Raw genomic sequence first — 24768 nt, forward strand, 5'->3', positions numbered from 1 at the left:
TTCCGACTCCATTCACTTGCGCGAACATCACCGGGACCATGCACCCTAGGAGCTTAACCTTATTCTTCCAGCGTCTTGTTGGCGGTATAAGTACTTAGGTCCTCCCCCAATAGCGCAAGTTGGCCCATCATGACTTCCACCGAACTGCCTGGTGTCGCATGGCCGGTGTTACTGTGCTCATCAGCATGCTTCCTGCTCTACACTTGGCAGCGCTCTCGTTCTTCCAAGCTCCCGCTACCTCCGGGACCGAAACCCCTTCCCATTATTGGAAATCTACTCGACATGCCGATGACAAATATGGCGCCTGCGCTGCACAGGCTGAGCGCGATATATGGTGAGCAACTCAAGTACCTTCGATAACACCAGACTGACCGCATATATGCAGGTGATTTGGTCTACCTCGACGTCGTCGGGCAGCCCGTTATCGTCATGGATCGGTACGAGGACGCGTTCGCGCTGCTGGAGAGCCGTTCCGCAAACACCTCCGAGAGACCGCGACTTGTCATGGCTGAATTGTAAATGTCGCTCCTCCGCTGTCGTTTAGCCGTGTTCACGTTTGGTGATGCAGGGGCGGCCTCATGTGGGAGTTCACGCTCCTGCCGTACAACTCAACCCTCAAGAGGTGCCGCCGCACGTTCCACAGCTACTTCTCGCAAGATGCAATCATGGATTACCGCCCGATCCACGAGCGTGGGGTACGGAGGTTCATGAACAACCTCCTCGACAGCCCCGAGGACTTCCTGGCGCATGCTCGACGGTGAGAATACAGCCTCATATTGAACGACGGTAGCGCTGACGGCTCCGTGCAGGACGTTGAGCGCAACGATCATGGAGGTCGTGTATGGTATCCGGGTGGAGAACGAGGACAACGAGTACGTGTCCATAGTCGAGAAAGGCGGACGCATCTTTGGTGAAGTCGTCGCGCCCGGGCGGTTCCTCGTCGAGCTCTTGCCCGCGCTGGCGTACCTTCCCGCGTGGATGCCCGGGGCGGGATTCAAGCGCAACGCTGCCAAGTGGAACAAAGACATTAAAGCCCTCAGGGACGTGCCGTTTGCGCGGCACTAGACGCAATGGTCAGTTCCTGTCCAGTTCCCACTGGACTTCTTCCTGACGACTTCTGTGACAGGCTGAAGGGAGTGCCAGGACGTCGATCGGTCGGCATTGATCGAGAAGATGCGTCATCAAGATGGTACGATTGACGATGAAGATTTTGAGCACTGCAAAGACGTAGTAGGCGTAGCCTACGTTGGTGAGCGGGTCGTGCACTGCCTTTCGGATCGAAGCTCACTCCGAGAATTTCTCCAGCTGCTGTTGATACGGTATGGTTTCATTATGTGTTCGACGCGGCCTTTACTGACGGTGGGCTGCATAGACTATGAGCGCGCTCTCAGCGTTCTTCCTTGCCATGGTCATGCATCCAGAAGTGCAGCACAATGCCCACGCAGAACTCGACGCGGTTATTGGTCCAAATCGGCTTCCGAGCTTTACTGACCGCGAACACCTTCCATATGTGGATGCGGTCATGAAGGAAATCACGAGATGGCATCCAGTTCTGCCCCTTGGTATCACACATCAGACGCGAAAGGACGATGTTTACAAAGGCTATCATATTCCGGCTGGGACAAACCTAATCGCTAACAACTGGTATGTGGACAAATTGATAGCCCCGTAAGCACGCCTTTCACTATACTGTCCAGGGCAATGTCGAGGGACCCGGCAGTCTATCCCGATCCGGAGAAGTTTATGCCTGAACGCTATCTTGGCGACGCGGGAGGAAGGGCAAACCACAAGGATGTTTCGCGACTTCTATTCGGATATGGTCGACGGTACGCTGCTCCAAGAGATTGATATGTGGCACGTTGCTGATACCTCGGTAGAGTATGTCCAGGTCGGCACTTTGCCACAGACGCCCTTTTCATCTTCATTACATCCATGCTCTATGCCTTCGAAATCCTTCCTCCTCTAGGCGCCGATGGGAAGCCGCAACCTGTCCAGCGAAAAGTTGGCCTCGATTTCCTTCTGTCGTGCGTCAGACGTGTGAACACTTTCACAAATTTTACTGATTGTCGTCAGGTTTCCGGAGCCCTTCGCATGCCGGATAGTGCCTCGCTCTCTCAAAGCGGAGGCCTTGGTCAAGCAGTCGAAGTCGCATGTGTAATCTGTTCTACCTGTTACTGGATACAACCGAATGAATGGCAGGTTTCGTGTGAAAATACAGAGGCCGGTTTCAACTTCTCTCCCATTGCCGAATTCCGCGACGATATGATCGTGAGGCCAGTGAGGCTTCCCCTCATACAAACCACAAAGTTGACAGGAGACACTCGTCGAAGCTCACGTCCCCGGCGGGCATGTGCCCGTCCGAGAATAGCACTTCCGTGACAAATCGCACTGCTTACCAGGCGTGGGCTCTGGCCGAGCGCCCCACCGCGACAGGTTTGGCAGAAGACGTCTGCCAAGTGCGCGCCGAACCTTAACCGACGGTAGAGTGCTCCAGCCCATGGACGGCAGTCTCGAACGTGTAACGCGGACAAGCACTACGAAGCATCACAATCGAAGAAAACCAAATGTGTGAATGATGTTGGTAGTTATAGAACGGATACATGAGCGCACGATCAGTGTCCCGAATAGTCTCAGAGAAAACGGAAGAAGATAAGAATAATGGCTACAGTGATATCGACGCGCCAAGAAGGGAATCAGTCCGGGTTCCTGCACTCAATCACGACGTTTCGTGACCAGCTTAGTGCCACTTCGTAGAGGTGTAGGCGGCCGACGAGTAGGTGGAGGTGGCCGAAGAGTACCCCGAGGAGTATGAGGACGAAGACCCGTTCGACGGCTGAGCAGACCCGCCGTAGAAGACTAAAGAAACCAGAGCGTCAGCCGCGCCGCCGCGAAGAGAGAGAGCGCCCACGACACTCACTGTACTTCGAGACGTACTTGACGGACAGGTCCCCGTCCACGCCGTACTTGCAGGACGCAGGGGGCTGCCCACCAACGGTGTCAACCGGAAGACCTCGTCCGCGATCTCGCCTGGACGCGCACGACGTCGAGCCACGCAACGTCGCGGGTCGCGTTCGTCGGCGCGGGAATGTTGCCCTTGCCCTTCGCGAGGACGATCGCGTCGCCGTTGCCCTGGAAGGCGCCGGAGGACGTGAAGTCCCACACCGGGCTGAGGCCCTGGCCCGCCGGGTTCGGCACGAAGTAGTGCTGCGCGAGCACCTCCGGGGGGCTGATGACGTGCAGGAAGTCGATCACGACCTGGATGGGGTACGACACGAGCTTGTCCCAGACGGTGAAGAGGTCGTTCTGGATCGTAGCAAACTCGGGCTCGAGCGCGATGCACGAGACGTCGATGAGCTCCGCGACGGCGCCGGCGGCCCTGCAGTTGGCGTCAGATAGCGTCAAGACGTACGCGGGGCAGGCGAGTACGTACGTGTAGTTGTTGTTCTGCGAACACGTGTAGTTCTGCACGCCGAACGCGAGGCCGATGAACCGCGCTGGGTTGGTGGGCGCGACGAGCTGCGACTGGCCGGCGGGGAAGGAGGGCGTAAAGCCAGCGAGGGAGCAACCGGTCTGGAGTGTGGGCGGGTACGAGCTCGACCACGCGCTCATCGCACCGTTGCTGCCAGTGTAGCCGCTGGAGGCGGCGTAGTGAGAGACAGCCGCGGCGAGAAGGGGGTTCATGAAGTGGACCATGGTGTTGTGAGGAGAGAGGAGGGGACTCGGGCTATTAAAGAGAGGGTTGGTAGAGTTCAAAGAGGAGCGAGGGAGGCCAAAGGGGAAGTGGAAGGATTGAAGGTGAAGCGCAGGACGCTGAAGGAGTTCAGTGCCACCTCCCTGGTATATATTGCGGCGCGAGGCTAGCGTGTTTCGTGGCGCAAGGCCAGTGTCGAGGGGTGCCCCTGGCGAACCGGCGTAACGGATTGGCTGGGACAGTGCCCCGAGGCTCTGGGAGGAAAATGGTTTTCAAAACGCTTCGGGCACGGCGGTGAGCGCCCCGCGCTCGACGGGCGGGACGCGGGGCATTTGATTTCAACGTGCGCTACGACTTGCGTCGGGAAGCTCTTTGCGGTGGTTGTACTTGCGTTGCCTCGGAATCGACGCGTTCGTTGAAGCAAAGCGACTTGCGCATTGTCGGGGTAGGATGTCTGACTTGATAACCATAGACACAAAGTAGCAGTTTGCATTCGACGGGGATCGACGCGAAGGAGCTGTCAAAAGGGGGACCAGGCGTGGCTGTTGATCGGCAATGGTGGCGGTGGGTCCCAATGGGGAACGAAGACTCACCGGCTCGGGGTCGTCGGTGTGTTGCACTGGCGTCGACCAGTGCCGGACCGCACGCGGGACGTGAAGCGATCGCCCCAGAGGTACCCGTGACGACGTCCACCCAAACCATGGGGAAAATGCAGGCCCACGGGCTGAGAACATGTGTCACAGATGTAGAAACGCTGTACTCCGTACGCAGGGTGACCTCAAAAAAGACCAGTGCTGGACACTGGGTGAGTAACGAATTAGCCAGGAGCGCACTGCCAACAATAGTTCGGGACGCTGGCCCTTGGGCGTTGCGTTCCGCGCGCGCTGCGGCGCCTGGCACGGTGACCGCGGCTAGAGTGTTGGCGAGACGGCGTCAACCTCCTCGAAACCTGCACCGCGACAGCGGATGCAAGTACGGTGGCACCTGATGAGCCCACGAGACTGCTGAGCGACCTGCAAGAGCAAGCAGAAATCGCCACGCATAGGGCCCAGCACTCACCAGGACTGATTGTGTGGACAAGCGTGATGACGCTCGGGCTGTTGCTGGGAGTCCCGGAATTACGGTCATCCTTGCGAACCACCACGATTGAAGATCTGGGCCCCTCATGACGCTCAATGATGCAAGAAGGGTCTGAATAAGAGTGGGCGGCCTCAGCGCTCAGCGTTGTGATGGTCGTGTTGCGCCCGAGCCAAGACGCGCGCTCTGGCGTCCTCCAGCGCAGTGCCCAGTCTCTGCTTCGCCGCATACAGCGACCTGTGGTCGACCAACATGGACCCTCTTCTTATGCTCGTGCTCTCTTTCTTTGTGATTCTCCTCAACCATCCCGTCACTCAGAAATTGGACCTGCTCACTCAGCACGAACCCGCAAACGTCCTACTACTCACCGCGCATCCGGACGACGAATGCATGTTCTTCGCGCCCACTCTCCTTGCGTTGCTTGCCGCACAACCGCCCCCACAAGTCTTCTCCCTGTGTTTGTCCGTTGGGAACGCGGACGGACTTGGAGCGACGCGCCGGGAGGAGCTTGAGCGCAGCCTCGACGTGCTCGGCATCGAGGATGGGCGGCGATGGGTTGTGGATGCCCCGTGAGTGCCTTCCTCTCTATCTACATCTCCGCTGCGTTGCGTTGCGCGCGCACGCGGGACCGCCTGACCCAGCGGCCGACCTTTTGGGTCGGAGCGTTGGGCGTGTACGAACACGCGGACGCGCGCACACTGATCTCACCTTGCCCAGGGAACTCCAGGACAACTTCACCGCGACCTGGGACCAGCGGACATCGCTGCCGTCCTGTACCCTTACGTCGCTGAGCACCACATCTCCACGGTACGTCCACTCATCTTCCCTCTCGCCCCGCGTCCTCCCCCGCTGCGCTTCCCTCCTCCATTCCTCCTGCCCTGGCTGACGACCCTCCACGCCGTCCATCCAACCCCCTTCGCACGTCGGTCCGTGCGCCGCTGACCCATCCTCCGCCGCGCGCGGCCGTTCCCCCCTCGCAAATCCCCCGCGGCCCACGGCACACTCCCCGACCCGCTCACAGATCCTCACGTTCGACCACCAAGGCATCTCTTCCCACCCGAACCACGCCTCGCTCCCGCACGGCGTCGTCCACATGCTCGCAGCCGACGCCTCGTCCCCGAAACCGCTCCGCCCGACCCCGCGCGTATTCGCGCTAGAAACGGTGCCTTTGAGCTCAAAGTACCTCGGCTTCTTTGCCCCCCTGTTCCGCAAGGCGTCGATATCCATGGAGCCGTACACCGGGAAGATATTCAAGAACGCGCCGGCGCAGCCGGTCGCGGTCGCGCACTGGGCGCGGTATCTGCAGCGCTCCGCGCGATGCAGAAGCACGCGTCGCAGTTCGTGTGGTTCCGCTGGCTCTATGTTGCGTTTTCGCGTACATGTGGGTGAATGAGTGGGTAGAGATCATGCCCTCGGCGGCAGCATCATGACGCATGTATTGCAGCCTTGGCTGCGGGATGTGCAGAATGTGCGAAAGCCGTATCTCCTCTGTGCCCTTCTCAGCTTTAGTACATAGACTTGAAGTCGTGCTACGTACCCGAATGAATTTTTCTGAGCGAACGGAAGGAAAGCGCAGCAGGGCGAGAGCATAGATGGCCTAGTACACGCACGCAAACTATGATACAAAACTCGCGCAGCTTGTCTCTGAGAAGCGGATCCATTCCGCCCCGAACACATTTGGGGGTAGACATCACCGTGTATAGTTGGCTGCTGGTGTGGGTGTCAGCACTTTGCCAAGTGACCCTCTTAGATACTGCGACATATTCCCCTCCGGCATGGAGGCACCTTTCCCTGCAATTCCTCCGCGCGACCACCAGGAGCGAACACGTGCTCCTATAGATGCACCGAGCGGTGTCAAGAAATGGCCTGCGACGCCCCTGTGCCGGTATTCTCAGCATTTCGTGCAGGCTTGGAGGAAGGGAACGTACCATAACGCTCCCTGCGCCAACGGACTGATCACCTGGTCCCTCATCGTAACCCAAAGCACGTTGCCCCACTGCACCTGCACAACCTCCGTCCCAACCGTTGCCGCTGCCTCTCCCGCCCCTTCCACCGTGTCCGTAGCCTTCTCCTTCCCTTTCGATCGCTCCGTAGCAGAGGGGGACGGATAGTCAAGCTTGACGTAAGGCGCGACGCTCCTCGTGTAGCTGTATTCGAAACGGAGGTCGGGGACGGGAGGGATGCGGCGGCGCTCGGCGGCACGTCGGTAGCGGTCCTCCTCGGCCTCGGCTGCATTCAACGCCTCGTTCAGCGTCTGGAGACGGCTGAAGAGCTCAAGCTGTTCGGCGGGATCGGATGGCATGGGAGGGGTGGTTTGGGAGCGAGTCGGGACTTCTTCCGGGGGCTCTTCGACGGCTTAATGCCGTGTTTGGGCGTGACGGTGGCGGTAGCAGCGTGCGCGGAGCAGGACGCAGAAGACAGAGAGCACGAGGGGCTGAAAGAGAGCGAGGGCCGCCGGAGATGGTGTAGTCGCGAGCTGGACGTGGTGCGAGGAAGCAACGACGGTCACGCCGGCGGCAGTCGCGGCGCGGGCCAGCCGTCCGTGGGCGCGTTGACCGACAACCACCGCGCCTTTCCGCCCGACGCGGAGCTGACATCGACCGCGGCCACCATCTTCGCATCCGACCTCATCGCCCACGTACCTTCCTCGTCTCCCGCGAGGGAATGATGGTCAGCCACTGCATAACTCCTGGCAACGTCCCGCCGGGACCATCAGCCCAGCTGCGTCTTGCACCACTCCGCCGTGACCCCCGTACTCCTTCGGCGCACCGGGCCCAGCACGCTTATCGCGCGCCCCCACAAATCTCCGGTGCCCACCCCTTCGAAGGGACGTCAATTGGTCGTTGCGCTGCGCGCCCTCCACAGATTGACGGCTTCGGGCAATTGAGCGGCGCAACATCATCGATGTCATGTGCCACGATCAAGTCGCGACCGTATCGTCCGTGAATATGCGCTGCGTCGTGGGGACGGAAAGGGCCGACGCTGCTCCTTTAAAGCCGCAGGGGAAGTGCCCCTGGAGAATACTGATTCCTACCCTGCTTTGTCGCCGACTGACGGACTCCGCGCACGATGATCCGCCACGCACTTGTCCTCACCAGCGCCTGGATGCTATGGCGCCTCGTCCGCAAGTTGACACACAAGTCCCCGCTGGACAACATACCGGGCCCGAGGTCGCAGTCGGTCCTCACCGGTGAGCTCGTCTTGGCACTCGCCAGTGAAGTCCGTTCCGTCGAGCTAATTCTTGAACCGCTTGCAGGGAATCTGCAGCAGCTTGCGGATAGGCAAGGGTGGGACTTCCACGACGAGCTCGCCGAGCAATATGGTTCGGTGGTCAAGATCAATGGCCTTCTGGGAGTGAGTCTACTCCGACGAGTACTTTAACCCCGACTTGACAAGCGTTCGCAGACACCGTGGCTATATGTGTTTGACCCCGTCGCGCTACAGCACATTTTGCGTGACCAGCAAAGCTACGAAGAGCTTCCGTGGTACACCGAGTGAGTACTACAGCAAGATTTGGAGCCGCATGTGCTCATCATTCTATTTTCTTCTGTAGTAGCAACACCATGATTCTAGGCCCTGGCATCTTGGCGGTCGCGGGTGAGTTTGCAATTTATCCATCAGACGCCATTTGATGTCGAAGGACCAGGTGATGTTCATCGTAAACAACGCAGAATATTGAAACCTGCATTCTCCACGAGCCACCTTCGGGAGCGGTCCCGTATTTTACCAAATAACGGGGAAGGTTTGTTTCGGCTCCCTTCACTTTATAGTGTTTCTTGCTTAGAATGGTCGCGTTATGTTGGGTCAACTCCTCGTTTAGCTGGTACATGCGATATCCTCGCGAATCAACGAAGAAAACACCGAAGTAGACATGATGAGTTGGATGGGTCGTATGGCTCTCGAACTCATCGGCCAAGTGGCGTTTGGACACTCCTTTGACCCGCTTACGGAAGACATTGCCGATCCATACACTGAAGCCGTGAAAGCTTTTGCGTACGTCTACGGCTACTGTCTTTCCCAAAGCGCATATACTCACATAATCTTGCGCGACAGCCCAGAAACAACAGCCCCGGTGATGATACTTTTCCGGCAATTTGCACCGTTGGCAAAAGCTCTCGGTCCCGTCTGGCTACGAAGGGCGTTAGTTCAGCTGGTACCCGTGAGTTGCATCAAGAAAGTCGTGGGGATCGCGGATGCGCTGCACCTCCGATCGAGCGAGATCTTCTCCGCGAGGAAGGCTGCTCTCGAGGCGCACCAAGAAGATGGCAAGGACATCATGAGTATTCTATGTGAGCTTCACTGCTGCTTCTCCTCTTGGCCCAAAAGACTCACCCAAATATGTCCGCAGTAAAAGCTAACATGAAGGCGTCGGACCGTGATCAGCTCCCGGACGACCAGTTGCTTGGGCAAATGTCGTATGTACAACGTCATGACTGATTTCTTTGACGCAAGCTGAGGCTGCCCTTCGACAGGTCGATTCTCTTTGCCGGGATGGACACAACCTCGAATGCGCTTTCCCGTGTTCTGGATCTCCTCTCGAAGAACTTAGACGTCCAAGAGAAGCTCCGCCACGAAGTGCTGGGTGCTCGTGCCAACGGCCCTCTCGATTTTGACCAGATACACGCCCTCTCATACCTCGATGCAATATGCAAAGAGACTTTGCGGCTGTACGTCCACATTCACACTGCTTGCAAATGCGCATGCAATTTCTCATGTCACTCGCCACAGATACCCTCCCGCTCCGCAGACCTTTCGGGGGTAAGCTTTTGTCTCACTTGCCCCGCCGCTTCCCCCCACTCAGAGTCCCGCCCAGCGCCATGAAAGACGCGATTCTTCCGCTTTCCAGACCGCTACAAACTACCAATGGAACAGCGATCACCTCCCTCGTCGTCCCGCGCGGCACAAACATCGTCGTCGGCATCCGCGCGAGCAACCTGCAGACATCAGTCTGGGGCCCGGACGCGCTAGAATGGCGACCGGAGCGCTGGCTCGCACCGCTTCCCGGCTCCGTCGAAGAGGCGGGCGTTCCTGGCGTGTATTCCCATATGTAAGCATTCCTCCGCTTGCGGCCGTCGCCGCCGGGACACAAGTACTCACTATCATCATGCAGGATGACGTTCCTGGGCGGTGCACGGTCCTGCGTGTGAGTGTACCATGCTGTTGTCTCATTTTTGGCGCGACGACTTGAAATTGATCGGACCGTCTCCCCATTCCAGAGGCCTCCAATTCGCCCTCCTTGAGATGAGTGAGTCAACCCTCACGTCCCTACGCATGCCCCGTGCATAGCTGACAGACGGCCCCCCATAACCAGAGATCGTCCTCATCGAGCTCCTCGCCAACTTCGCGTTCGAACCCTCGTCCACCCGCCCCGTCGTCTGGAATCTCTCCGGGGTCGCATACCCGAGCACGTCCGTCGAGAGCACTAAGTCCGAGCTCTGGCTGCGCGTCCGCCGCCTCTCCGTCTCGTGACGTGCTCGCAGGCACGTCGGTAACCCGCAACGCCTGCACGGCGTACAGACCCCGCGCGGTGTCGATTGTCATGGGGTTGACCTTCCTTGAAGTTCCTTTCGTGTTCCCTGGTGTCGCCGCGGTCGTTGAGGAAATGCTCGGTCTCAGGTCCGGACGCAGCGACATCTTGGCAGCCGAGGGACCGTTGGGTGCGGAGCCGGAGCGGATCGTTTTGAACTTTTGCCCATTATTAAGACGCTGGTTATCGAGAACTCTTTAGCGACATTTCTGCTGATAACCGTCCTCCATATGTACCATCGACGATCGTACGCATAGGAATAACTCCGGCGGACCTCGTTTAGACTTCGTGTTCAAAAACGCTGCCTGGAGCCCTACCGACCCGTAGAGCGCTGCGTCGTTTGGCAGCCGCTTTGCACGCATAGTCGACAAATTACATAGCGCAGGCGGCTTATATTTCCTCTCGACAAGGCACGGCTCTGTAGGCGGAATTCATACGTTTTCAGTCTCGGAGTATCCGGGAGCAAGTAATGGCAATTACGAGGATCGGGCCGGCTTTGACGTGGTCAAGCTTCACAAGCAGGGCGCCGTGCCCAACGCTCTTGACCCAGAACGAGCCTGAACGACGCTAGAACTTGCTGGCGCTCGCCCCACAGCATGCGTCGATCACGACTCGCACGTGCGTGCCTGATGAGAGACCGTACATTCGGCATTTGAGTTTGCCTTGGCGAGTGCGACCGGCCCCCGTGAGTGGAACCGACCATTTCGGCAGCTCGTCGTCGTCCTCGGTGCCGCACTTTCTCACTTCCGACGTACCGGCCGTCCTGCCAATCTTCCGCCCGCTCGAGCGAATGTCGCACAAGTCACTACAGGAGAGGGAAGGCTCAGGGAGCGCGGACGTCCGGGTGTTGCGAAGAGGTCATGGGCATGACATGGGATCGACGCGACACAGTGAAACAGGACCTGCGCGCAGAGGGTGCGTGAGGAAGTGGTCTCGAGTGAAACGCCTCGTGGCTTCAATCAGCCTGGTGCGGTGTCAGCGTCGGTCAGCACAAGGAGCTGATCGCGGAAAAAAGCGCACCGAATGGTCGTCGCGCCGCGCAGCACGAGGCTAGTAATAAGCTCGGAGGGTTCTTGAAACGTAGATAAAATGGAGACTAGTGCTGGTCTTGTCCACACCCGGCCCTGGAGGTATTATAACTTTGGTCGTCATGGCACAAAACCGCACAGGTTGTTGGCAGCCTACTGTCACTCAAATCGACAAACCCGCCCCGTAACGGAGAACGCACTGCAAACTTTGGAGATGGCGGAGGCACGGCGGTTTGCCGGAATGCTCCCAGAAGTATTTATAAGTCGCGTCGGCGTCGGATTTAATGAAATGAACGCTCGGTAAACGTATTGAGGCGCGTCCCGTTGACTGTTGGGAGCTGTTGGGGCTTCGAAAGCGCTCGCCGACTCAGGATCTCATTGGTTGACGTTGAACTCTTGACAGATGAACTGTCGCCACTCAAACCTGCTCTGGATGAAAGTGACTGCGAGAGGAACGGTCATACCGCAGTGTCCCATGTATCAGCTAGCCAGCTCCGCGATGATGGTGGTTCACTTGCTTTTAAATGATAATGCTGCTAGTACTAGGCTGCTAGCGACAAATCGTGACTCAGACTGAGACCGAAACTTGATGCGGCCTACGACATTCCTCTGAACCCGAGGCATAATAGGTTAACAGTCGAACTCTTACGGTCGAATCTCGCATTTCCGCAATTTTTGGTAGAGGACAGACAGTTGGGTATTACGGAACCTCAACTGAGGTACGCATCATCCTCGTCTCAGATGTCTCAGAGGCACATCAACCAGTCGCCGTCTCCCAACGTCTCCCTTGGAACTTGGAAGAGCAAGAACCGACGAATTGATGCGATCGGCGATCGGCGGGAGGTGCCGCATTGTCCATCTTCCGCCACGCTTGTCTCTGCACATCCCTGCATGGCTGTCGCCCTATCATCCAACTACCTTTTGCGTAATTTCAGGGGACATCTGAGACAGACGTCGCTCGACCTGCTCGCCCCCAGCTCGATTTGGACGCCTAGTCTCCCCTGGACCCAGCGGTATAAAATGCGAGGGCGACCGTCGAGACTTGTCCAAACGCTCCTCGAGTCCGGCTCCCCTTCATTCCTTTTTGCCACCGTTCGTCTGTCCCTCAGAGACCTCCTTTCTTTCACCCCTTCCGTCCAAAATGGTCGCTATCGCTCGGTCACTCATTTCCTCCCTCGCTGCCTTTGCGGCCTCCACCCCGAGCAACACCGGCCGCGGCCGTGTGTCGTCCTGCTCGCTCCGCACCCTCAAGCTGGACTTCCCCGCCAACCAAACCACGCTCGTCGCGCCCACCCAGCCGCCCAAGCTCCTCGGCCTCGCTTTCGGGGTGCAGAACTACACCTGCTCCTCCGCGGGGACCTACACGTACGTCCGCTTTCTCGCGCAGTGCCCTGCGCACTGCCACCTTTGCTCACGCGCCTCTCTCCCTCCTCCAGCTCGACCGGCGCCGTCGCCGAGCTTTTCGACGCCGCGTGCATGTCCACGAAGTCGAACTTCGGCACTGTGCAGAACGACCTCTTCAGCCTCTGGGACGGCACCTCCGAGGACGTGACCATCCAAGACGCGATCTCCGAGCTCGCGGGCATGCACCTCCCTGGGGTCCTCGGCCAGCACTACTTCGTCACGAACCCGAAGACGGGCACCGGCGTGAGCCCGAAGTGGGACTTCACGTCCGCGCGCTTCCAGGGGAACAAGGACGCGTTCATGATCGGGGCCGGAAACGGCTCGCTGCCCTCCCCCACGGACCCTTCCAAGGACGTCGCGTGGCTGCACGTCGTCAACGTCCAGGGCAAGCTCTCCGACGTTGTCTTCCGCTACGACACCGTCGGGGGCCAGCCGCCGAAGTCTGTGAGTACTAGTTCCTCTCTGTCTACGTCTATCGGCTCACGACGGGTACTAGTGCACCGCTGGTACCGACGCCGATATCTCCGTCAAGTACGCGTCTAAGTACGTCTTCTACGGCGGCCAGGTCTGCTAGGGGCCTCCTCCTCCTCCGTTCCATACCCAGCACAGCGTACCATACCCCCTCCCCATAATACAGTCCTTTGACTGCTCCATCACCTTCTTTTGAACCGATAGAGTCAAGTACTCCTGTTTTATTCGATACTGGCAAGACCACGGCTGCCTGGATAGCACATTTGTTGTATTGTTACATACTTAGCCCCGCCTTCGCGCTTTAATCCGTTTGGAATGGCCATTCTTTGTTGCACACAACAACACCCACATCCCGCGACTCGCTACTGTGTGCTTCTGAAGGGAGGTGCAGAGTGCAAGGACTCGGAGGTGCACAGCGCGCGCTAGCCTCGATCAGGGCATGGGCAAGGACAGTCAATAAATGTTAATGAATTCTTGTAGTCCGATTCCACTAGTGTTGAAGTGCCTAAGTTGTAGCTGTATTCGGAGTGTTCACCAGTGAGCGCGGGCGGTAGTGGGAGGCATCATGTGGTGGGACACATACCGATCGCTTCCCGTCGCCGATAGTGTTCAATTCAGAGACGACTAGCAGCATGCCTTCCTCGCCGTGTGGTTCGCGGCGCGGCGTTTTGGGTCGTCGTGAGTGCCATCTGTATTCGGATACATATCGAAGGTAAACGCCAGAATCTTTCGCATCTCATTTTGAAGACAAAGACTGATTGATGGTGTGCCAGCCAAGATGGATGAGAAGACGGGCCAATCGCTGGTGGTTTTGACTTACGACGTCGATCGTCGGGTGCTTCCAATTGTGTCGATCTCTTCATCCAAACCCACAACGAACGCGCTCGCAACAGGCGGCAAGCTGCGCGCACCGGGAGCTCGATCGCGCCGTGCGCGCGTTATCAGATGTCTTGGCCCAGGTTGCAACAACGTACAGTCTAATTGGCGGACTCTCACCCTTTTCTAGTCACGAGCGGCACTGGTCCACCGACATGAAGGCGAAGGAAAACAGGTGGGCCGAGCGTGTGGCAGCGCGAGTCAGCTGGGCGAAGGGATGCGCTGCTAGTCTCTTTGGCGGAGATCTCACGTTCCATAACCACCATGGCCGACGGGGATGGCGCGCAGGTGACCGCACAGGGATGCGACTCGGAAATAAGCAGGAAGATCAGGCTGGCGAACCCTGGTGAACTGCGGGAGTGTGTGCGGCAAAAAGATGAGCAATCGAGAGGGTCCAGGGGCCGTTTCGAAGCACAGAAAGTGTGGGGAAGTGTGGGGTACTCCGTGCGGGGAAGAGGCGATCCCTCGCGTCAGAACCGTTCCATCCGATTGGCGGAGGAGGTCTCCTCCATCGAATTCGTACCTGTGTGAGGGCCGCAGCAGGCGGGCGGAGAAGGTTTCCAAGTTCCAACGCTCGGCGGAAAGATTGAAGGCGCACGTGCCTTCTGCCCAAAGCGGGAATACGCAGTTGACGGGGCCCCCGCTGAGGCAGTTCCTCGCCCAAGACCTCGCCGCTTGCTCACCGCTGACGCGGCCCTCGCTTGCTCTCTTCACCCGACGCGAACCTTGCTGCTCGACGCACTAGAAGACGGGGGCAGGATGTCTGGGCCGCATACAACGCGCAGAGTTGGGACGGGTCTGGGACGGCCTAGAACGGGCGCACACGGATGATGGAGGCCTCGACAGAGTTTTCTGGTACAGTCTCGTGAGTGCAGCTCGTGAGGTCCGGTTCCTTATCCCAGTCCAGAGCAATCGAGACGGAGGGTTCGCGGAAGGCCTGTGTCTCCCTCCGCAGCGGGCCAATCGAGCCCCTCTTCACCACCCTAGCCTCCCTCCGGATTGGCCCCGTCCGCCGCCACCACTCCCGGTCGCCCGGTCGTTCTTCCTGGCAGGGGAGATACTGGAACGCTCTCTCTCTCCATATGCATACGTCACGACGCACCACGGCCCGTCCGCCCCCATCTCGTGTCTGTCTGCGATATAAATTGGCCCCTCGCTCGTCATGGTGTCCTCAGCACATCCCAGCTCTCCTCTCCCCTCACCCACTCCACTACCATGTCTACCCAATTCACCATCCCTAAGACTCAGAAGGCGGCGATTGTCGAGGCCAATGACCAACCCCTCAAGGTCATTGACACCCACCCCGTCAAGCAGCCAGAGGAGCTCGCCCCCGGCGAGTGTCTCGTCGAGCTCGAGTGCTCCGGTGTCTGCCACACCGACCTCCACGCCGCAAAGGGCGACTGGCCCCTCCCGGCTAAGCTTCCTCTCATCGGTGGTCACGAGGTGCGCATCCTCCAATCGACGTCATTCTCTCTTCAACTGACCGCGTCCGATCTCTCCCAGGGCGTCGGTCGCATCGTCGCGATCGGTCAGCACACCCAGGACTCCCCCGTGAAGCTCGGCGACCGCGTCGGCATCAAGTGGCTTGCGTACTCGTGCCTAGACTGCGAGCCCTGCCGCAACGGCCTCGAACAGAGTGAGTGTATGCGCCCGCTTGTGCTTTCACGGACCCTGACGCCCGCTCTGTTTCTCTCGCGCCGCAGGCTGCTACAATAACAAGCTGAGCGGCTTCACCGTCGACGGCACCTTCTCGCAATACGTCGTCTCCTGGGTCAGCCACGTCACTCCCATCCCGGAGAATATCGACAGCGCCGAGGCAGCGTCCATCCTTTGCGCAGTGAGCACCCACCATCCTCATACTTCTGCCTGATTGCTCATTTGGCGGTTCTGTCTAGGGTGTCACCGTCTACCGCGCGATCAAGTACTCGCATACCAAGATCGGTGACTGGATCGTCCTCCCCGGCGCCGGTGGAGGTCTCGGCCATCTCGCTGTCCAGTACGCCGTGGCCATGGGCCTGCGCGTCGTCGCCGTTGGTACGTCCCGGCCCGCGTCCCGGCTTCCTTTCACAAATTTAGCGCCTGACTACATCCCCTCGCAGACACCGGCGCGGAAAAGAAGGAGCTCGTAATGAAGCTCGGCGCGGAGAAGTGGGTCGACTTCAAGGAGACGAAGGACCTCGTCGGCGACATCCGTGCCGCGACGGGAGGGCTCGGCGGGCACGCGGCGGTGGTCACGGCTGCGACGGGCGCGGCGTACGCGCAGGCGGTCGACTACCTCCGGCACGGTGGTACGCTGATGGTCGTCGGCCTGCCCGCGCGTGCGAGCTTGAGCGCGGACATCTTCTTCACCGTCGTGAAGAGCATCAGCATCCTCGGCTCGTACGTCGGAAACCGCCAGGACGCGCGCGAGGCGCTCGACATTGCGTCGCGCGGGAAGGTCAAGTGCCACTATGTGCTCAAGCCGTTGTCGGCGCTCACTGAGTAAGTCCTGGTCTTTGACGAGAGGTACATCTCCACTGACATACGCGCATCTTCAGGACGTACGAAGGGCTCGAGAAGGGCGCCGTCGTCGGCCGTGTTGTCCTCAACATGAAGGAGTAGACGCGTCCTCGTTCTTAGTATGAGGAATTATCCTCCAGCCACGAATACAATACCCTCATATACTTGTATCATCACTTGATTGGGGACGGAGGGCGCCACAGAAGGAAGCCTAGCACAGTGTTGTACTCTATATTGCACGCAATTGATCACATTATCTAGATCTCTGCGCAGCTGAGTCTCCAGTATGCCCGTCTATCGGGATACCCGCCAGTCAAGAAACTGCCCGGACTGGGCCCGTATGGCATTGCTCTAGCATTGCCGTGTGTCACATCCTCGACGGATGCAGTGGCTTCAACCCCTAAGTTTCCCCGGTTTCTTCGATCAGTATCAACGTTGGTGAGCGGCTTTGTCAAAGTCAGCTTATATGTGCCTGGGTGCAGCCTTACCCCATCAGCAACTTGACGCAGTGGAAGCGTGCAGGGCTCATAACCCTGAAGTCCCTGGATCGAAACCAGGAGTTGCTATCATAGATGTTGGTAATTTTTTGTTGGGTTAGACTAATTCCAGCTTCCAAGGATAGTGGGCGTGACGACCCCCCTTTTCGAGCGAGAGAGAGAGAGAGAGAGAGAGCGGTTCGGCGTCTCCCCTAAAGGGAGGTACTTACCCCGGAACCCCACTTAGACAAGCCCAGTCGCGCGCCGGCGCCCGAACTCATGCTGTGGGTGTCCCGCCGTCCGACGGGTGGCCGCACGAGCACATGTAAAGAGAGAGACACGTGATGCCTTGCTATACTTCTGGGATACTGATGGGTCATCGCACAACAGAAAAGTGTGCGAGAGGCAGCTGGTTGCGTGCGCAAGATCTCCGTTCGTCTCTCTGACATCAGACGACCTTTGGAAATTGGCTTGTTGACATGGTTCGACCGCGAGTGCAACGCTACTCTCTAGCTTGTGTCGCTGCTCAAAACTCCATAACATTTGTTCTTTTACCGGCCCTCTGTCGTACTTAGCAGCGGCACCCACGTCTATCGGTGTCTCGTCCACGCGAGCGTTGACAGAGTGAGGTTCGAACAAGGCGCGAGGCACGAGCGCCTTGGCCGAACGGGTGCTTTCCAGGCGTGGGTTGCCGGATGTGGGAGGCGCGCGCTAGCGCGCCAAAGGCTATCGCCTTTCGTCTCCTCCCACTTCGCGCCCACGCATCTCAAAGCGCACCCACCCACCACTCCCAGCGCTTTGGTTGAGAGAGCGACGCAGAACGCGGCGCGCTCCGGCCTCGCGCTCAAGCGGACCGTCCGGGATCGCGACTTACACTCGCGTTCTGCCCAGCGTCGGGCCTGACCGTCCCGGACGGGCGCTCCGCTTTTCCCTCCCGCAGACTAGGACTGAACATGAGGGGCGGCTCCAGTGCTCAGAGCGCCCCTCGACTATCGTCTGACCCTCTCACCTCTCCGCCTGACCCCACAAGGCTCCACACACGCTACTAGGAAGCAGCTTGCCCGGCCCGACGAACCCGGCGCGCGGTGCTCGTTCAGTCGGGATGTCATTCGATCGCTGAGGCTGTGCAGTGTGTATGTCGTCGGAGCGGCGGTCCATTCAAAGATTGGCGTTGGCACCGCGCGATGGTCACCGGCCACCGTGGGCGCGCGCCGCGAATCAGGCCGGGAGGCGTGGTTTGGGGAGCGCGCCGGGGAAGATGTGCTGCGCACGGGTGGGGGAAGGGCGCAGAGGATGTTGGGATGGTGGGGGGTGCCGTGACAGACGGGATCATGGTCGGGGTCGCGTTGAGCTCGCTTGGAAGAGGTGGTGGGCTCGGCCGAGGATTGGAGTTTGGCGGGGAATAGTTGAGACGGGAAGTTTCGGGGCTAAACTTAGTGCGGACGGCGGGGCGTGGGCTGGCACTCGGGCACTTTCTGGCTCCGAGTGGATCGAGGCTGGGCCGCACACAAGACGGCCCGAGCTCGGGTGGCGGGTGTCATTGTCAGAGGCGGCTGGTGGGTGGCATCGACGCCACAGGCGGAGCAGTCATGCTGACGCGCGTCGGCGCTACACTTGCCAAGCTGGGCCGGCTCATCGCGTGCGATGACGTAGCGTGGTGTGGTGGAGCATCTGAGTTCCGCTCTCAGCCCCGGCAATAGCCCCGGCAATGCCCCATCCGCCGCTGTGCGAGGACATCTCATTGCACGAATAGACAGAAAAACATTGCAGAAGACCGCTGTCGCCGGTGGTTGCACACGGCGGATTGGCGCCTGATGATCCGCTGACAGGCTCGGCTAACGGCGAGGTATAAACCATTGTGCGGAGCGGAGAGAACTCCTCGTGCAGGCACCTCCGCGACGACGCACGGACTCGATCGATCGCCTTTCGCAGCCGGCGTCTTTTCTATTTCGACGTCAGCCCTTCTCTTGTATTCTTCCATTCCCATCCCTTCCGCTCCCCCCACGCTCTTTAATTCCAACCACACCCCCGCCGGCACCCCCGCCACCTGCCCATCCTTCACGGCCCCACCATGTACGTCCGTCGCCCACCCCGCACCTATCATCCCGCTCACCCCCCACAGGTCGAATATCGAGAGCGCGACAAGCGCGTCGACCTCCACTTTTGTCACCGCTCTCGCCTTCAACGCCATCGTCTTTGCCATAGAGATCGGTGTCTTCACCCTCGTCCGCCCCTTCTTCCCCGCCATCTACCAGCCTCGCACCTATGTCCCCACTAAGAGGTAAGCTCCTTCTTCCAACTGGGATCACGCGGTCGCCGCGCTGGCGCGGACTCAGAGATGGGTGGGACGTGAACAATGGTGACGGACGGCGGGCAGGCGGCTGTATGCGCTCTCCAACCCTCGCAGTGCGTCATACAGCGCGTTGGGGAGATGGATGTCAGCGGCCGCTGGCGGGTGGAGGGCGTCTCGCCCATGAGGCTGGTCAGGCACGTCTCGCGACCCCTGCGACGTCATTTGCTCGTGTGTCGTGCGAGTCGTCTCCGACCTTGCCCTGGATGCACCTGGCCTGGCTTCGCTTTCGCCGGCGGCGTTATCGTCGTTTCATCTCGCGGTGTCGGCGATACCACCTCTGCCCCTGCTCCAACGGCGCACACGCGGCCGGACTCCCCGCTCTTCCTATCGTTGTCGGTTGCGAAAGGAGACCCGCAGGTGGATGGAACAGTGGTTTGGTTTGCCGGAGGGAAATGCGAAGGGAGGAATGGTTCTGGAGCGCTGTTTGTCCATTCCACGGTCACATGTCATGACAGCGGTAGTTTCGCGCTTTCGCACAAGTTCGCGTCTTTGCGTCCAATAGGTATGCAGCTCGAGCGGGTACTGACCTCTTTGTACCCACAGTCGCCAAACCGCGGAGATCTCGAAGAGTCTCTTCAAATGGCCGTACACCGTCTTCATGGCTGATCCTCGCGAAATTCGCACCAAGAACGGCATGGACGCGTATTTCTTTGTCCGCTTCCTTCGCATGATGGTCCGCGTTCTCCTCCCCATCTGGCTCCTCTCATGGATCATCCTCCTTCCCATTACCTCCGTTCGCACCACCGTCGCGGGACACACTGGCCTCGACGTGTACATCTTCGGCAACGTGTCCACCGAGAACCAATCGCGCTACTGGGCTCACATTGCCCTCGCGTGGGTCTTCACTATCTGGATCTGGTGGAACATCCGCTACGAAATGGCGCACTTTGTCACGACCCGCCAGCGCTGGCTCATCGACCCCGTGCAAGCCTCCTCCGCCAAGGCAAGCACGGTCCTCATCACCGGCGTCCCCCGTCGCTACCTCACCGAGGCCGCCATTTCCAACCTCTACTCCCACCTCCCTGGTGGTGTCGCCAAAGTTTGGCTTAACCGCTACCTCGGCGACATGCCCGACCTCTATGATCGCCGACAGAACGCCGCCAAGAAGCTCGAGTCCGCGGAGACGAGTCTGCTGAACACCGCGGTGAAGCTCCGCAACAAGAAGGTCAAGGCCGAAGTGAAGAAGGGAGGCAAGGACACCACCTCCGATGGTCGCCCACTGACCTCGCCGAGCGTCATCGACGAGGAGCAGGACATAACCCTTGCGGACAAGCTCGTGCCCAAGAACAAGCGCCCCACACACCGCCTGCCGCCTGCTAGCTGGATGCCGTTTGGTCTCCCCTTCATGGGCAAGAAGGTTGACACGATCGAGTGGGCGCGTGACGAGCTCGCTCAAACCACCCAGGAGCTTCGCACTGCCCGCCGCGCGCTCGCCAAAGATGTGAAGGCAACGTCGACCATGCCTCCCCCTGAGACGAACCACCCAGACTCGATGAAGGCGGACTTGGACGGCTCGCAGACCTACCCCCCGCTCAACTCGGCGTTCATCCTTTTCAACCAACAAGTTGCGGCGCAGATGGCTGGCCAGGTCCTTACGCACCACATGCCCTACCGCATGACCGCGTCGAGTGTAGGCGTTGACCCCGAGGACGTCATCTGGAGCAACTTGAACATGAACCCCTACGAGGCACGCATCCGTACCGCCATTAGCTGGGCTATCACTATCGGTCTCATCATCGTCTGGGCCATCCCTGGTAAGTAGTGCGTCATTTGGTAGTCATAAACATGGATTGATGAGGACTGTGCTTGCAGTTGCGTTTGTCGGTGTGGTGTCCAACGTCCACTCGCTGTGTACCACTTACACATGGCTCGCATGGCTTTGCGAGCTTCCGGAGGTTGTTGTTGGCATTATCTCCGGTATTCTCCCTCCAGTGTTGCTCGCCGTCCTCATGATGTTGCTCCCAATCGTGCTCCGCCTTCTCGCGCGCTTCGAGGGTATGCCCCAACGCACGAGCATCGAGCTGAGCCTTATGAGTCGCTACTTCATGTTCTTGGTCATCGTAAGTTGCTCATGTACCTCGTCGGCATGTTGCATTTCCAACTAACCTTGCGCCGCAGCACTCGTTTCTGATCGTTTCCCTCTCGTCGGGACTTATCGCCGCTCTCCCGGATCTCATCAACGACCCCAGCTCCATCCCATCGCTCCTAGCCCAGAAGCTGCCACAGGCCTCGACCTTTTTCCTCACGTAAGTCATGGACTGCGCCATGATTCACAGTGGACGGTCACTAATTCGTCATTCTTCAGGTATATTGTCCTCCAGGGATTGACCGGTACTGCTTCCGGCTTCTTGCAGATCGTGCCGCTTGTGCTCTACTACGTGAAGTTGTTCATTCTTGGCTCGACGCCTCGGTCGATCTATACCATCAAGTACACGCTCCGCTCCGTCTCGTGGGGTACGCTGTTCCCGGCCATGACGCTCCTCGTTGTGATTAGTACGTGCTTCCGTGGGCCTCTGCGCGCCTCATGACTGACCTCGTTCCAGCGCTCGCGTATAGCATCATCTCGCCGATCATCAACGGTCTCGCCGTTGGAACCTTCTTCCTCTTCTATTTGCTCTGGAAATACCTCTTCCTCTGGCAGCTCGATGGCAAGGGTGCGGGCGAGACCGGTGGACTCTTCTTCCCCAAAGCGATCCAACACGTCTTCGTCGGTATCTACATCCAGCAAATCGTCCTCGCCGCGCTCTTCTTCCTCGCGCGCGACGCGAATCAGGAGGCGTCCGCTGTTCCCGAGGGCGCGCTCGCAATCGTACTCATTGCCTTCACCGCTTTTTTCCACATCATCATCAACAACTCGTACGGCCCGCTCATCAAGTACCTGCCGCTCACCCTCGCGGAACACGGACACAACGACGAGGACGTCAAGGCCGCAGAGCAGGAGCTCGCCGCGGACGCCGTCAAGGAGGGTTCAATCGTCGAGGGCACAACGTCCGACGTCGAAAAGCGCAGCCTCCACAAGCGCGCCTCTGCCGGTGCCCTCGAGGGCGACGCGCAGGCTCAGCCCGAGGCGTCCGGGTCCTTGCCGCCGAGCCCCGTTGACCAGAAGAAGAGCAGTCTCGCCCCGCCCCTGCTTTCCGAAGCGCGCTCGCGCCGGACGTCCGCGTCGTCCATCGCCCCCATCGACGAGGAGGCGGGCCCGAAGGACTTCTACCATCCGGCGAGCGTCGAGCCCGCGCCGGTCGTCTGGCTCCCGCGCGACCCGCTTGGGCTGGGTGAGGCGGAGGCGCGCGCGTGTCGCGAGGCCGGCGTCGAGGTTTCGACGGTTGACGCCGTTATGGACGACAAAGGCCATGTAGACATCCAGGGCCCGCCGCCGGACGTGCATCGCGAAGACTGAGTTTGCAGAAGAGGGGGATTGCGATTTAGTAGAACGGTCCTATCGAGTTGGAGTTGCGCGTCTCGCTTTCATTCCCGTTCAGATCTTGTCACCCCGCACGCACCTCTTTTATGTCTGTTTTTCCCGCTGTGGTTACGACCCCTCCAAAACTTGCTCTCATCCCGGACCGACGTCGAACTGTTGACTTTCCCGTCTCCACCCCCCATCTCCGTCTCCCGCGCATGCCGCGGCGTTACCCTCCCCTGTTCGCGTTACCCCTGCTCCCTGTTCCCTGTACGCGCCTTGAGTCCGGAACCGGTTCTCGACATCTGCTTCACTTGTTTTCATCATCTATTACGTGTATGTGTACGAGTACATCATGATTACCGTCCAATGTTGCTGGCGATGTTTGCTCGCTCGCCTACTCGTTCCCTTGCTTGTTAATGCTACTCGTGCTGCTTCGACGGCGTATACCATGTGTCTTGCTAAGAGGGGATTGAGCATAGAACGCAGTCGACACGGTGCCTCGGGACCGCGGGAACCCTCAGACCCCAACGCCCACTCTAGGATAATCTGTGTATTTGACGCCCTACTCCCCCCGATTATCGAACCCGGCCCAAAAGTGTAGATTTAGGTGTTGTACTGTACGCCTACCGTAGTGCTCTGCCCTCGAGGGCGTTAAATGAGGACGACCAAAAAAAAGGATCGGCTAGCTGTATAACATGTATATATAGTGGCCAGCAAATGGCCGGACGTGCAGGGATCCCGGATGTGTATGCCTATTTCCGACCACCTTTCCCCTTCTTTGCGCTGGACTGCCGGGGCCTACTCTCTTCGGGCAACGGTTCCGAACCCTCTCGGAGCTCGTCCGCAAACACATCCCGAATGCAGGACCCGTAGTCAAACCCCCAACCCTGCTGCCTGCAGCGCTCGCGCGCTCGCGCGAGCTTGACGACCATGTCGAGGCCGAGCGGCCTTAGCTCGTCTGCCGCCGGGAACTCCTCCCGCCGCGCGAGCGTCTGCAGCGCGCGCAAGAGGAGCTCCCCCGCGCCTGAGCACGTCCGTGCGAACACGATCGCGCGCACAGGGTCGGTTTCGGAGAGCTTCAAGTGCTCCTCGAGGAGGTTGAGGAGGTCGCGGCGGAGCTGCCAGAAGGCCCACCGGGTGGCGAGCGTGAAGGCGGCGATGCACTGCTCCGAGGTGAGCTCCGCGGTCTCCTGGCCTGTGCGGCCGATGCGTCTAGCGAGGCCCGTCAGCTTGCAATCGACTCGTCGTGCCCGGGCGGTTGGTTCCCCCACATGGACACCGATGCGAACGAGAGAGGTGATGCTCACGGTGTGAGAAGCGCTTGGAGGAACGCACAGAAGTCGTCCTCGTTGACGCCCTCCAGCACAAGCGGGTGGTCGTCCGTCGTCCCTTCGGGCGGGTGTCCAACGCCAGGGGTGGCTCCAGGTTGAGGGAGAGCGAACATGTCTCTAAAAATCTCCGAGTCGTCTTCGAACTTCCGGCGTGATACTTTGAAGAGCTGGGTGCCGACCTGCGAACAATATGGTCATTTTCCCGTCCTTGTAGGCCTCCTAACTTGGGGCCTGGTCGGCTGTCCGGATGGGCTGGGTTCCCGCCAAAATGATCCCGCAACACGATGGGCTGTGGGCTCGGGATGGGTACGCGCCCGTCGAGTCGGTGGGTGCGGGAGCCCATCCCACAGCCCATCCCACGGGCAGCCGACCAGGCCCTAACAGAATGACGTCACACCTGGATTGTCAGATGATCGGAGTAGAAGCGTGCGTTCCGGGTGATAGGTCGGCGAACTTGAGCTTCGAGCTCATCAGGTTGCGACATCATCGGCGGAGGAGCGATGGTTCAGGGGCTGTTGGTAGCTAGTCTACCGCAGCTGGGCTCCGGAAGTCCCAAGTATGTTCCGTAAGGCAGTACAAGCTCGCAGGCCTCCTGACCACCACTCTCCGCGAGTGCATCTTCGCGAATTTAC

The 24768-nt window shown here is 59.3% G+C and overlaps 8 protein-coding genes and 1 non-coding gene across 9 annotated transcripts; 7 read left to right on the plus strand and 2 right to left on the minus strand.

Moving 5' to 3' along the window:
- Nucleotides 1-129: 129 nt before the first annotated feature.
- BXZ73DRAFT_88103 (O-methylsterigmatocystin oxidoreductase) lies at nucleotides 130-2158 on the plus strand (the record flags this gene model as incomplete). Its single annotated transcript, XM_048024833.1, has 11 exons — nucleotides 130-165; nucleotides 211-334; nucleotides 386-515; nucleotides 569-757; nucleotides 810-1044; nucleotides 1127-1154; nucleotides 1187-1245; nucleotides 1373-1644; nucleotides 1698-1826; nucleotides 1878-2024; nucleotides 2074-2158. 11 exons carry the CDS (start codon nucleotides 130-132, stop codon nucleotides 2156-2158), a joined length of 1434 nt encoding a protein of 477 aa, XP_047881073.1.
- Nucleotides 2159-2737: 579 nt separating this feature from the next.
- BXZ73DRAFT_97982 (uncharacterized protein) lies at nucleotides 2738-3693 on the minus strand (the record flags this gene model as incomplete). The annotated part of the gene is made up of 4 exons (XM_048027549.1): nucleotides 2738-2856; nucleotides 2918-2981; nucleotides 3040-3376; nucleotides 3431-3693. The coding sequence occupies 4 exons, from the start codon at nucleotides 3691-3693 to the stop codon at nucleotides 2738-2740; spliced, it is 783 nt and encodes a 260-aa protein (XP_047881074.1).
- A 1327-nt stretch (nucleotides 3694-5020) lies between these two features.
- On the plus strand, nucleotides 5021-6157 carry BXZ73DRAFT_97983 (LmbE-like protein; the record flags this gene model as incomplete). Its single annotated transcript, XM_048027550.1, has 4 exons — nucleotides 5021-5326; nucleotides 5486-5575; nucleotides 5790-6047; nucleotides 6107-6157. The coding sequence occupies 4 exons, from the start codon at nucleotides 5021-5023 to the stop codon at nucleotides 6155-6157; spliced, it is 705 nt and encodes a 234-aa protein (XP_047881075.1).
- A 301-nt stretch (nucleotides 6158-6458) lies between these two features.
- Nucleotides 6459-7381, minus strand: BXZ73DRAFT_88105 (uncharacterized protein; the record flags this gene model as incomplete). The annotated part of the gene is made up of 3 exons (XM_048024834.1): nucleotides 6459-6645; nucleotides 6697-6992; nucleotides 7364-7381. 3 exons carry the CDS (start codon nucleotides 7379-7381, stop codon nucleotides 6459-6461), a joined length of 501 nt encoding a protein of 166 aa, XP_047881076.1.
- Nucleotides 7382-7837: 456 nt separating this feature from the next.
- BXZ73DRAFT_88106 (cytochrome P450) lies at nucleotides 7838-10237 on the plus strand (the record flags this gene model as incomplete). The annotated part of the gene is made up of 14 exons (XM_048024835.1): nucleotides 7838-7958; nucleotides 8025-8122; nucleotides 8174-8262; nucleotides 8322-8365; nucleotides 8415-8539; nucleotides 8589-8761; nucleotides 8822-9057; nucleotides 9117-9183; nucleotides 9241-9435; nucleotides 9497-9526; nucleotides 9570-9815; nucleotides 9879-9911; nucleotides 9985-10013; nucleotides 10080-10237. 14 exons carry the CDS (start codon nucleotides 7838-7840, stop codon nucleotides 10235-10237), a joined length of 1644 nt encoding a protein of 547 aa, XP_047881077.1.
- A 2227-nt stretch (nucleotides 10238-12464) lies between these two features.
- On the plus strand, nucleotides 12465-13301 carry BXZ73DRAFT_88107 (uncharacterized protein; the record flags this gene model as incomplete). Its single annotated transcript, XM_048024836.1, has 3 exons — nucleotides 12465-12688; nucleotides 12760-13171; nucleotides 13224-13301. 3 exons carry the CDS (start codon nucleotides 12465-12467, stop codon nucleotides 13299-13301), a joined length of 714 nt encoding a protein of 237 aa, XP_047881078.1.
- A 1988-nt stretch (nucleotides 13302-15289) lies between these two features.
- On the plus strand, nucleotides 15290-16675 carry BXZ73DRAFT_97987 (GroES-like protein; the record flags this gene model as incomplete). The annotated part of the gene is made up of 6 exons (XM_048027551.1): nucleotides 15290-15517; nucleotides 15578-15710; nucleotides 15778-15911; nucleotides 15970-16108; nucleotides 16174-16555; nucleotides 16612-16675. The coding sequence occupies 6 exons, from the start codon at nucleotides 15290-15292 to the stop codon at nucleotides 16673-16675; spliced, it is 1080 nt and encodes a 359-aa protein (XP_047881079.1).
- A 392-nt stretch (nucleotides 16676-17067) lies between these two features.
- Nucleotides 17068-17139, plus strand: BXZ73DRAFT_t36. The gene has a single exon. It is a non-coding gene; the product is annotated as a tRNA-Met (tRNA).
- Nucleotides 17140-18638: 1499 nt separating this feature from the next.
- BXZ73DRAFT_97988 (uncharacterized protein) lies at nucleotides 18639-22799 on the plus strand (the record flags this gene model as incomplete). The annotated part of the gene is made up of 7 exons (XM_048027552.1): nucleotides 18639-18688; nucleotides 19172-19330; nucleotides 19946-21156; nucleotides 21215-21462; nucleotides 21521-21648; nucleotides 21708-21895; nucleotides 21946-22799. The coding sequence occupies 7 exons, from the start codon at nucleotides 18639-18641 to the stop codon at nucleotides 22797-22799; spliced, it is 2838 nt and encodes a 945-aa protein (XP_047881080.1).
- Nucleotides 22800-24768: the final 1969 nt, after the last annotated feature.

The sequence above is a fragment of the Epithele typhae genome (assembly GCF_022376455.1).
Source record: "Epithele typhae strain CBS 203.58 chromosome Unknown BXZ73scaffold_6, whole genome shotgun sequence".
Classification (NCBI taxonomy): domain Eukaryota; kingdom Fungi; phylum Basidiomycota; class Agaricomycetes; order Polyporales; family Epitheliaceae; genus Epithele; species Epithele typhae.